The sequence below is a fragment of the Anarhichas minor genome, unplaced genomic scaffold (assembly GCF_050575085.1).
Source record: "Anarhichas minor isolate MPS153535 unplaced genomic scaffold, ASM5057508v1 ptg000002l, whole genome shotgun sequence".
Classification (NCBI taxonomy): domain Eukaryota; kingdom Metazoa; phylum Chordata; class Actinopteri; order Perciformes; family Anarhichadidae; genus Anarhichas; species Anarhichas minor.
In genome coordinates this window covers 4,190,026-4,203,278 of record NW_027466448.1, presented here as the reverse complement: position 1 = coordinate 4,203,278, position 13,253 = coordinate 4,190,026, and the positions used below count along the sequence as shown (strand labels likewise).

The window sequence follows — 13,253 nt, the reverse complement described above, 5'->3', positions numbered from 1 at the left end:
CAAACATTCAACAGCTTTCTGTCGCATACATACATCTGGCAATTAAATGTGCGATTTTAATCATTTAAATGACTGTTTCCTACTGCAGTTCCTAGAAATGACTGCAATCATGTGACCTTAAAATGTAGAACAATAGCACTAGTCTTTTTTCCACCAAAATGACGTTCAATTTGGCAACTTTAATCCAATTTGAATTCATCCGCTAAGACTTTAATTAGTCAATCAATTTTAAAAAAGTTACAGTTACAGATTGGTGCGCTACATGCACAGTGCGGACACTTTTACCAGAGCTTCTAGATTATTCTCAATAAAACTAATAATAGAAAATATGAGGATGAGCTGGATGAAGATGCAGATGACTCTCACACAAAACTGAGAAAAAAAATAAGCCAAAACATGCCATAACAGCAATATGATAAGTCATGAGAGGCTTTCATAACAAAAGGAGCATTTCATGGAAATTTCCTGACATCTCCGGCTCTTCTCCTCCCTCTCTGCACCAGTGGTGCAGCATGGAAAGCAGGCGTCTCCGCTATTGGCAGCACTGTGCCATAAGAGCTTTATGATCACCATATGATCTCTCTCTGTTCAGGTGTAACTGCATTGCACAGCATTGCATTTTCAGAACAATCTAAGAGGCTGGAAATGAGCTACCATACTAAGTAACCCTGGACTACATCTGAGCTGTACAGTTTAAACCAGATGCCTGCCTTCAGTGTGGCTGCATACGTTATTATGTCGCTGTCATAATGCCAGAGCTGCATGTACCTCCACTCTACCATGAACAGAAAAGCTTGCGATGCATAATTCATAATTGTCCTTGTGCATACTGAAATATCTGCACAATTAATAAGGAACAGAATATCCGCACAGATGAACAGACTCCGTTTCATAAAACTGGCGACAAAGCTGCGCATAGACCAGCGCAGTGGTTCAATTAAAAGCTGTTGTGGCTAAAAAGAGTCTGATGTGAAGCGTCAATACTTCCAGACTGGAGACTTGTGGATTCAGTTGGGCTCCGTTTGCCAGCCGTGCCAGGGTAAACGGAAAAAAACACTTCATACATAACTAGTATCAAAACTCGACCCAAACAGTGGATTATTCTTAACGTTGTTAGACGATCCGAGAGCGCAAAAATGGCACTTTACGCATAAATGGTCTGCACACCGGAGCAGGTGTCTTCAGCTGTCTCATTTGCTCGGGTCTGCAGAATAAAATAAGCCAGTGCTGCAGGTATGTGAAGGAGCGACGACAGAGAGCTATGCATTCAACAGATGAGCGGTAGCATGCAGAAGCACAGGTAAAAGTAGGATGTTTTCGTTGTTGTTTTTTACCGATGATTGAAAGTCAACAGTTTGTTAGAGGCTGGATCCACACTGTTCATGTCCCCATGCGATGTCAGTCCAGCGGACCAGGCGACAACAACAAACCGGCGTCTTCTTCTCTCTTCTCTCCGTGTGTTTGTCCTCCCGTTAAGAGCGCAGGGACATCACTGCAGCGCAAACTCCTACAACAGTGGATCAAAACCCGGTTGGCGGTCGGACTCTTTTTGGCTCCGGTCTCTACGCGCAACTGGTCACAGCATGATGATGAAGCGGAACGGCTCTGCCATAGGAGCTGTGTGTTTAGTGTGTGATCTCTCTCTCTCTCTCTCTCTCTCTATCAAACCCCCCCATTCCCCCTTCCCCCTCCCTCCACTCCACAATTTGTTGCTGGAGGCTCTGCAGAGCAAAAGGCACCATTCAGAGTAGAATATCTGTATCGCCCCCCTTCCTTCTTCTTCTTTGAGCTACTGTTACATCACCGTCAATTATGTGACGCTTACAGTTATAATATCCTGGAGCGCAAAGTGATGTTAGGATATTCCTAGCAGGATGCAGGACCGAGGCTGCAGGTTCGCGGCACATCATTTGGTGTGAGAGAAAATAAGGGAATTTGAACATGCATTTGCATTTTTTTTTCTGCTCTAAAATGTGAATTCTGGTCAGTTAGGAGCAGAAAATGCACCTGTGATAAACTTTGCATCCTATTATGTCGCATCAGCTTTTATTTTGAAGTCAAATGTCGTTACACTTGCTAATAAGTCACGTTTAACTTGTAACTAACGGCTTTATTAATAGTGAGCGAATACGTTCCTATTCTTTCATATGAAAGAACAGAATAAGTTAATAATGAGAGCAACTTTTGGGTTGCCAGGTTGTGAACAACTTTTTGGCTTGCCTTTTTCTTCATTGGCCACATTACACAAGTTGGTAATTCATCATCATGCTGGATTTCCTATTTTCTAACGAGTCTAACATTCTACATGTTAGCATGCCATTAATAAAAGGTTTTAATCCATTAAAATCTGCCATTTTAAATATCAATATATTGATTTTGGTCCCACAACAGTTTTTCACGACCTGGCAACTCAAAAGTTGTTCCAATGGCCTATATACTATAATGCATTAGTAAATGATTTGCTTACATCTTAAGAAGGATATAAAGGACAGATATAATTCAACAAAAATAATTATCTTTAAGCAGAAGCGGATCTTTGCAGTTCTTTTGCCCCTCAGATCACATCGATCGCTCTCTGGGGTCTACCCATAATGCCACTCAACAAAAGGTCCAGGCAATGATGAGGTCATTCATTCATTCCTTCATGCAGCCTCCCTCTTCTCCTCTTCAAAATGCACTTCATGCCTTCCATTGACTTATTTAACACTATGTGGTCACAATGTGTGAGTGGCGTTTATTACACCGCTGATGCATTTATTAGAGGAACTGAGTGATTGCGTGCCACAGCAAATGTGTTTTGTAGTCATTTGTCTCCCTTTCTCAGTGTTTCGGGTCCCACAGACCCCAATAATGTATGTGTAAAAATATCAAAAACATACTTCCTTTTATAGTTATCTTTTCTTTTCTTCTGGCTCATCAAAACTCAATACTGTAACAAGTAATTAAGTGGTTTAATTAGCTAAGAACTGAGTTTGCACGTTTGATGAATATATTTGGACAAAATATGGAAATTATGATAAAAAGCAATATTATTACTGGAGCTCGACTAGATTTGAGCATATGACGGATATATTGGTAACATTGGAAGAAATTGCCAAACTAGGTTTAAGGTTATTTAGAAACTAGTGTCTTTATTACATAATTTGTCCACATTAGCTGCTCAATGCTCCACTATGTTCACCAGTTTGTCAGCAGCTGTGTCTATCTGCCGTTTGGTTCTGAGCAGGTAGTGTACTACAGTGGGCTTTTAGAAGTTTTTTGCCGACGACAACAGCTGCCTGCTGTGACTGAAAAACAACAGTATTAGGGGCGGTTATAGTGACCTAACGCAGTAAAGTTGCCCGATAGCTAAACAAGAGCTGGAACTCTGTATAAAGCTCTGTTAAGTCGAGAGGAGCTTCAGATTCAGGTGATGATTCTCTGTGGGTTTGCTACTACAAGCGACTCCTTGCACATTGTTTTCACATTTTCATCCGATACGTTGTTATCATAAAAATAGCAGCTATAGCCGTTTTAAGTATCGTGGTGATAAAACAAGTGCACGTTTTGTTTAAGCTGTTAAAAAGAGCCCGGATCAAAACATTAGGGGTAAGGTTTTAAACACTCAAAGTAATGCGACAGTCTGTGTAAAATACTTGTCATGTCACATGTCAGCATGTGTAATAGAACGATGGAGCACACAAGGAAAGAAGATATTGAACATGTGAGGGGAAGAGCAGAGGAATCTGGTAAAAGCAGTCAAAACGGACTTTAATTGTTTATTCTCTGCACACACACACAAGCAGCATAGCAGGTGAAATATGAGCTTAGTTAAATCCGATACCTTCACAACAGCCCTACCACCGCCTGTGTCTCTAGGTCAGTCTGCACACAAACACACACACGACATAAAAGACTGCAGGAATGCTCGGCTCAGGCTACATGGCACTCAGCTGCTCATCAATTTTTTAAATCAGCAGAAACCCCCCCTCTGTGGCACGCCACACCACAAGAAAACACCTAAAGCTTCCGACACACATGGCATTTCTGAATGAGACTACCTTTTATAGATAGCTCATGTGGAAATGCAGCTGAGATCCGCGACAGCCGGAAGAAAGAGAAATCCTTTTCAAAAAGAGAGACACTGAAAATACTGCCCTCGTTTCCTCGCGTCAGGATCGAGTTACAAAGAATCAGCCTGAGATACCTGAACACCCCCGCCTCTAATTAGAGCCCCAGGACGATCACATACACACAGAGACATTCATACATGTTGCATGAACGCAGCCTCACAACACACCCTCCCATTGTTACACTTTGACACGCACTGTCCACATGACCTTTGCAAAAGGGCCTCTGGTCTACAACGGTCGTCTGTGAAGCCAGTCTAACAAGGGAAGTCAGAAGGGGAATACTTCCTGTTCAAAGATCAGCTTGTTAATGTGGCCTTGGTATCATCCAACAAAGCTGCCATGAGAGAAATAACTAGGATACTGTGGTAGTCAAATGATTTGTAATACACCGATTCCTCACAAGGAAAAGAAGACAGGAAATACAAGGTGTATGTGTGTAATTCTTTCCTGAGGTCTCCCTTCATCTCCACTGACTAAGACGAACTGTTAAATTATCTAAGATGTATACGGCTGCAGCCAACACATTTCTTTTCATTATTATTGTTGATTAATTCAACCAGATCCTCGAAACCCAACTCAAATATTATGATATTTGCTAGAATATAAGACTAATTGAAGAGAAATAAAGAAAGAGTGGAACCAGTGAATGTTTGGCATTTTTCCTTTAAAAAAAAAAAAAAAAGCCTTAATGGACAAATCTATATTTCCACTTATCCTTATCCATCAGTTAGCTGCACCTGATGACTACTTTGCTTATGGATTATGGATAAAACTGTCAGAAAATGGTAAATATTTGCTCATCACAATTTCCCAGATGGCAAGATAAAGTATTGAACGGGTAAAGGTAAGATACAGTTGTTATGACCAGACTGAGACACTAAAGACTGGCAGCAGATCGAGCAAGAAGGAAAAAAGAAAGTCTGAGGATGCAAAGCTCGATAATCCCGCTGAGAGGCGGAACACAGTACAAGCCGCTCTAGCTTTAAAAAGGTAGCCTGTGGAGTTTTTGACCACTGGTAGTGCCATTTTGTTTGTATTGCATGCAGAAATTCCACCAATTGTTGTTGGCGGTAATGTGCACAGGAAACATACACACATTTAATCAGCTGGTAGCAAGCATGACACGGGAAGGTAGCTTGGTACTTGAGGGGTTGAAGCACCAGAACAGGTTCCACTTTGTATCCTGAACTGTGAGAGGCACCGATGCTGTAAACCATCTAGTCTGCCAGAATGAAGGCTATAAGACACTGAAAGGTATTTAAATGTATTATGATATGGGCAAATAATAACCATTCATCGATTCATTTTGTAGATTCATTTTCTGTTGATCGACTGTTTTGGGCAGTTTTCCTGACAAGACAATCCAACCATTATTCTTCAGTCTTGTTGCCTTCTACTTTAAAGCGCATGACATTTGCACATGGATTAACTCAACTCACACCACACTTATGTGTAACCATATTTTGTGTTGGGTCATTAAAATACTGAGTGCTCTTAAAACAGACCTAAAGGGTTCACACACACACACACACACACTCAAATGCAGCTTTCCATTATGCTTAATAACCAGTGAGCCTTGTGCTTTGGAACTACCGAGGGTTTCAGCATTAGGTAGAAAGTGAACTATAAACTGTAGAACCCTTTAACTCTTGTACATGCCAGTGTGCGTGTGTGTGGGACCCATCAGTGGTGGACTATCCCAGGCTTGGCATTCCCCAGACAAACGCAACTTCAAAGATCAGGTTATAAATGTAGGTGTAAGCATTATAATGCGTGGGTTCAATCCATGTGTCCGTGCCAGTAATGGTTGCAGTGCACAGGTACACAAAAACGCAAGTGTGTATCCACAAGCACTTGCACGTTAGCCTCAGCAGTGGAAGCCCGTGAAGCTGCACGATGCGGATCAGCAGCTCTTGACTCAATACTGTGCTAATCCCTCGGAGCTACGCCGCCTTCTCCCTGGACAGCTGCCACTCCGGCCCTTTAGTCTCACCAAGTAAGCCGGGTCTGACCACGGCACCTTTCCCACGCGTCGGATAAACAAAGCCTCTGTTACTGGGCTGCGTGTGAGAGCATGAGAATGTGAAAAAATGCAATTAGATGTGCAGCTCTTGACGCTGAATCCAAAAGGAGAAATTGCTTTAAATAGATATATAAAAATGAGTAAAAACACTAATGCAAAGTGCATGACGCACCTCTACAAGCATAAAGGCAGGTTGTTTTTGCATCACACACATCCAGATAAAACATGCAAATCCACAGACCTGCCATGATGTCACCTTTCATTGATGAAGCTTTGGTTCCTGTATAATAAAAGGCTTCATTTGAATATGGCATTATTCAACCTGCACCACACTGGAACAGTAGAAGCAGCAAAATGGTGAGTTCAAGAAGACATTTAGCTTAGACTGTGGAGTTTTTGGCATCGGTGTACTTCAGAACACTTTCATTGTAAAAAGGAGTATTGCAATATTTATCGTATTGCAATATATCGCCATATATAGTATCGTGGGTGCTTGCCAATACACAGCCCTAAAAAATACTGCGGATTAATCGATGATGAAAATAAATTGTTGGCTGTAGCCCTACAATGGAGTATTTCCACATTGCCGTGTTAGTAATTTTACTTAAATAAATGATCCGAGTACTTCTTCCATATCTGGTTTTTGGTTAAAATTAGCAACCGACTCTTTTATGATTTAAACCTCTAGATTAAGTGAGAAGTCAGTACAGAGCTGCTTCGACGGCTCAAGATATTCTCTAACGGCAATCTTTTACACAAATAAGCACATGCACACAGCAGCATGCATAGACACACGTGCAGACCATTTGGATTCAGACCTTGGCCTCTTTGTGTCTAGTGCGTCCCAAATGCCAGCAGGTCAGCGCGTGGCCTCTGTGAAATGTCACCGTGTCAGGCTGCAGCGATTGATGAAGGGACTCTCATTAAATGTGATCAGGTGAATTAACCTTTTGTCTGTAACGGTCACACCGGCTCTGGACACCACTCTGCCCTTCGCCCTATGGCTACATGTGTTCTGTGTCATAGTGTGTGTGTGTGTGTGAGTGTGTGCTTTTGCACAGTTTGTTTAGAAACTGACAATGCACTTTAGTCCTAAATAAAAGAAATAATGCATATTTGTGGGCGATAACAATTTCTGCTGTTAGAGAACACAAAGAAGCAATTGAGCTCGTTGTCCATGTCTGAATAAAAATGCTCAGCTGAAAGTCCAGCTGTTCTCTACATAAACACATTCTTAACACACTTACTGCTCTTTGTGAAAAAGTATGAATGACCAATGTACAGTAGCAGGCATGTCATTTCTATACCGTCTCAACTGCATACAAACAACTCACTTTTAATCTGCAACTCTTCAGCTTGAGTTTGACTTCAGAATCAAGAAGCTTGAGCTAAATGACAGAGATGCAAAGTGTGAACAAATTACATTTTTACACACACACACACACACACACACACACACACACACACACACACACACACACACACACACACACACACACACACACACACACACACACACACACACACACACACACACACACACACACACACACACACACACACACACACACACACACACACACACACACACACACACACACACACACACACACACACACACACACACACACACACACACACACACACACGATATCATCACTGCTTATACAGGGAGATTCTGCCCTCTTGTGGTTATAACGTTTATCACAATGAAATAAGAAACAATATATTATCATTTCATCATGTATAGGTAATGTTAGCCCTCTCCTGCAAAAATTATGCTATTTAAGGGAAAAAAAAAAAATTCGTACCTTATTTTATAGAAGATTCAAAAGGGTCTTCTGATGGACATTAAATTACATTTAAACTTAATTATCACCCCCACCTAGATATCTGTATGTTGCCTCATGGCAATGATGTTCAATAAGGGTGGGAAAAATGCATTTGTGGTGATGATTTATTTGGGCAAAAAAGTGACATATGCATTAAAAATAGTGTACTGGAAAGATACATGGACATAGTTTCTTTATAAAGTACTTCAATCATTTCCGTCTATATTTTCTTGTTTCTTTTGCCTTTTTTTAAGAGAGATAGGCATATTTTATGCCTCTGCAAAAGAAATACAATGTACGTGTATGGCTCAATGTTATTCTCTCCAGCTGCTGGCTCAGATTAAGGGTTCAGTGAGGCCCGTCACTCACACCTGGAAAATGCATGTATTCGTGCATGTGCACACGTTTAAAGCAAAAGTGTGGCCGTGTCTTCTACATCACAATGGTTTTTGTGTTTTTGTAAATGCCGACGTTCATATTTCAGAATGGTTCAGAAGTAATAGCAACATGCGATATCATCCATATACTATCGCAGTGCAACTGAGAGGCCTTGAGTTAAGGGAAACTCCCTGTGAGAAGTTTTCTTTTTAGGAATGTCCACACTTCAACGACTTAATTTGATCCACATCTTTACAACCTCTGCTGAAAATAACCTCTTCCTAGTTGACTCTACGCATACTTTCAAGCTGCTGCACTTCCATCTCTTTTATTCTTTCACCCTTTTTTTTTCCTATGGCTCCCTCTCTAACCAAGAAGAGGTTTTGGCTGGCCTCCCTTAAAACCGCAGGGTAAAAATGTACATCAGGAACCCTTCACAGGCTCCATTTCCTCCTCAGTCTCTCCTGGATTGCTCTTTAAAGGGTTATGACGGGGGCAGTGTGCTGGTGTGAAGCACCTCACAGTGTACACACATACTGTGCAGACTTCCTTTGATCTTTCATAATTCAACACACACACTCAGTTTCCCTTTGCACCTTGTCAGTGTCATTTGAAAAAGTTTATACAACTTTGAGAAAAAGGAAACAGAATAGGACTCTTGTACGGAAGTGGCTTTTTTTCCTCGAGCTGGGCCGCATCTCAACCGATACCTTGCTTTACGTACAACTCGCTCTACGCTGGGCTTATTCCAGCCGTCTAGAATGGGAAATGTTTTTCCAGTCTCCAAGACACTTTCCAGTTTCCCGTAGCAGCGCACAGTGCATTTTAATGTGTAGGTATGCGTCTTAGAGCCCTAAATGGAAGCAGATGTTTCAGTCGAAGAGTAGACGTACATAGGGCTGTAATCAAGTGAGGGATTTTTCTTTCCTTTTTTTTTTTCCTCCAGTAATTTGAATCTATTTTTCTGACTAAATGAGCCCGGTGCTCTGCATTGTGCGCATGGCTGAACTGTGCCGGGTTGTAGGCTGAGCTATGCAGCCACATATGGGAGCGATTACAGTCCAGTGTTTATCAGACCTCACTGAGGGATCGACTACACGACTGAGCAGAACCAGCCTTGCACACTATTTCAATTTCCCAGCTACAACCTTCTATGGAAATCAGACAAGTGATACAATATCGCACCAACACCGAGCATGCAATCCTAACTCCTGGAAGCAACATCTTTGATTATCAAAGTCTGTTCACAGGTGCTTAGGGAGTAGTCCACCACTGCATATGTGAAAAAGGAGCTGTGCGAAATCTGATAAACTGCCTCAAGTGATGTCCCATGGGTCAGCGCCAGTTGGGGCTGCAGACTACAAGTTTGCAAATGAAAAAGAATCTGGGGTTGAAAAGTTAGAAAGAAGAGTTAACCAGATCTCTGTAGCAGCTCGGGCTACATTAGCCGCTAGTAGCATAATAACTCGACTCTCTCAAATGTACTGGTTCCAGTTTCTCAAAATTGAAAATGTCCTGGTTTTCTTACTCATCTATGACTGTAAAGTAAATATCTTTGGGTTTTTAGACTGTTGATTGGACAAAACATGCTATTTAAATAAGTCACCTTAGACACATGGAAGGGTTAGGGATGGTTGGAAGGAAAGCAACAGCACCAGTCGTATCAGCAATGCATATGCCAAAATATGACATATGTTTACATTGAAGTGACAAAGCCCTCTGGCAGCCGTGGTACTTAACTTCTATCCGTAGTGACAAAGACTTTAACACAGGAGACCGCTGTTTATTTTCCGTTTTTAACGACAGTCAACGCTGGTTCCTTTTAACAATGAAGGTCCCATAACCTTAATGATGTAGTCATTTCAACCTAAACAATCATGGTTCCGGAACCTCAACCAAGTAGTTTCTATGACTGCACCTAACCCAGCCTTAACCACAGCGTTGTCACATCACAATGATCTAAAATGGTTTTGGAGGGGCGTCGAATCAGAAAATGCTTCTGTGTCTTTAACAAAAACATATTTTGTGAAGAACTTCTTGACCGAACGATTAAAGAAAATAATGTTTTTATTGAAGTAATTTAAATGTTCTTTAATAAACAGTCTACACTGCGTCTTCATTCTCTCTTGTCCAATCCAAACTACGAGTATAAAAGTCTGTGTGTGGTATCTGCCTCTAACGTGTGTGTGTGTGTGTGAGGGCTACATGAGTTCACAGTATGCAAAGCAGAGGAGTGCGCCAAGTCAGCAAAAATGTCAGTAAGTCCATCAATTCAACTCCCCGCTGGCTGCCTTATGACAGACTGTACCGCAGAGAGAGACCCAGCCTACCACGACCACTTTCCCTCCGTCTGTTACAGAGATGGTCCTGTCCATGTTCCTGCATTCTTAGATCGAAAAACCATAGAAAACATGTCCGACATTCAAAACATATGTTCTTCATTCACATGCTGCTTTGAAGCCGATTGTAAAAAGCTTCACCAGGAAACCACAAGAGGACAAACTCTAAAACAGATTTCCTTTTCCTCTTTAAAAAAGGCACATATGCTCAGAACTCCCTTGCCCATTCCTTTAAAAAGCACCTGAATGCAGCACCTCAGCTACATTCGGCTCCAGTCTTTGTGCCAAACTACAAGCAGGCAAACTATGGCAAAACTGCAGTCACAAAAAATACACCGTGGGTTTAGCAGAGTGAGAGGTTAATGAAGATGCTGATAGCATTTCAAAGGAAATGCACTGAAATGACCTCTGAAGTGAGAGGTTCAGGTAAAGAGGATGATGAGTGAGGGAAGGAGTCTGTCAGAGTTTCGGCGGCCGCAGGATCTATTTTTGCTCCGTTAATGCGGCCACTGTTGCAGGGGGAAGTTTATCGCTGCTCCATGAGAAGCTTTTTGTTCATGGAGGCATGCTTGGACGGTAAAAGCAAGGAGGGGCTGGATTGATTAATGAACAGCTCACATATCAAAGCCAACTAATCCAGACCGTCTTTTTTTCCTTCCTGCGTTGTGAACAACCTCCTCATCCTTACTGTGTATTTGTTAGGTCTAAGTTACAAAATTAAACCAATACGCTCTAATCACACACTGCCCCTGCGTTAGCTCCGATGATTAATGGGCTTTTCTTCTCCCTGCCAGCGCATGCCTTTCCTTAAATGAACTACAAATGTTCTGTTATGGATTGACATGCGAGCCCAAAGACTCCAACGCGGTTAGTTTCCACTGCATAAGAATTTGCTGATGTTGCCATTGACCTCATTAGAAAGCACGGTGCTGACCTTTTTCTGATTTTTGATACTGGCTTCATCTGATAAAATCTTCCCATGGTGGTCAGTGTGTGTATGCTTGCTGTTTTCATAGAATGCGTTACTGTCTGTTCACATAATTTCCCTTTGTGTCTCCGGCACTCTGTCTCTTCGAGTTAAGTTTGTTCTGCCAGATGGCGGTCAGAGCTGAGCCAGTGATCTCCTGGCTCCTTCATGTGTCACCGCGTGGCCTAATCTCATTCACACACAATTAGCCGGGGTTGACGGGAAGACGTTTGAGACAGACCAGAGTTATGAGTTGCAATTGTTATGAAAATGAATGGGAAAGAAACACTAAATGGGTTCGGATTTGTTGTTCCTGGAGGAGATCCAGACTCTCCTGTCAAGCTCAAGACTCGAGGGCAAAGAATATGCCCAAAGTTGTGTGTGCTTGTTTTAGTACTCAACTGATTTTACACTCCTATGACATTGCAGACTCACATTTGTTTTGTCATAAACAGTTAAAGAAAATCAATGCAGCAGAACCAGATATATTGCCTTTTTTATTTTATGCATTCTTTGTCCTTGTCAAAAGTCTGGCGCCTACATTACCCACAAAGCAATTTGACCATGACAGTTCAGTAGCAGATTCAGGTGTGTTACAGTAGCAGTTCATGCAGCTTTCTAACTCCACACCCCATGAATCATATATTTGAACTGTATCCATATGTACTGCAGATACACAAATATACGTAAAAAAAAAACCTTTCAATTGTCATATACAGGTACATTCATGACATTTGACCGCCACATTTAACCCACCCTAACTATTTTAGGAGCAGTGGGCTGTTTTGATGCGCCCAGGGAACAACTTGGGTTTCAGTGTCTTGCTCAAGAACACTTTGACGTGCAGACTGTAGGAGCTGGGGAACGAACTGTACTCAACCCTGAGCCAACCCTACAACAACATACAGCCACCTGCAACCATCAACCACCTGAGACCATCGCATAGCAGAGGAAAATGACCAAACAATTGGTTCCAGCGGTCCTGAACAGATTTTCTGCTTTCACATGCTACTCTGCAGCTTCCTGCTGTCAGCGAGACGATATGCCAGCTGGCAGTCCGCTGACTTTGTTGGAGAAGGCTTAGTCACTACGAAGCCGTGCCCAAAACACAGTCAGAAATAATAATATAATGTGGAGTATTTATCCTGAAGCAGATTAACGTGTGGAGATTAGGACAAATCACCAGAATTTTTACTTCTCGTTAAGATTTAGAATAATCTTGTATTTAGATTCGTTACTCAAAGACGTCTCTCACCTCAGTGGTAGAAAGTAACAAAGTACATTTACTCAAGTACTGTACTTAAGTAGATTTTGAGATGAGACAGCTTAGACTACTTTTCAGATGAAGACTTTACATATAAAACACATGATAACTAGAGACGCAAACACACAGTTAAGACTAAATCAGGGGTTCAGGACCTTTTTGGCTAGTTCAAGTCCAGTTGGGGCTCCTCAGATGTCTATGAGACTCTTCCCCTATAAAACGGTTTCATTAGATAATTAAGGCCGAAAGAGGTCAAATCATACAATATAACAAAAGCAATTGCAGAAAAATCTGAAAAATAAATAAAGTTTTCTTCTTTCCTCTCCCGTTAACCATCT

At 41.7% G+C, this 13,253-nt stretch overlaps 1 protein-coding gene across 2 annotated transcripts in view; it reads right to left on the bottom strand.

Moving 5' to 3' along the window:
• The window catches only part of garnl3 (GTPase activating Rap/RanGAP domain like 3), a 39,763-nt gene extending 38,111 nt beyond the window's left edge, over positions 1 to 1,652 (bottom strand). For both annotated transcript variants that reach the window (XM_076085889.1, XM_076085899.1), the window contains exon 1: positions 1,335 to 1,652. In XM_076085889.1, the coding sequence (XP_075942004.1) occupies positions 1,335 to 1,384 (50 nt within the window). In that variant the 5' untranslated portion in view covers positions 1,385 to 1,652. The remainder of the gene's footprint in view (positions 1 to 1,334) is intronic.
• Between the last annotated feature and the right edge of the window lie 11,601 nt (positions 1,653 to 13,253).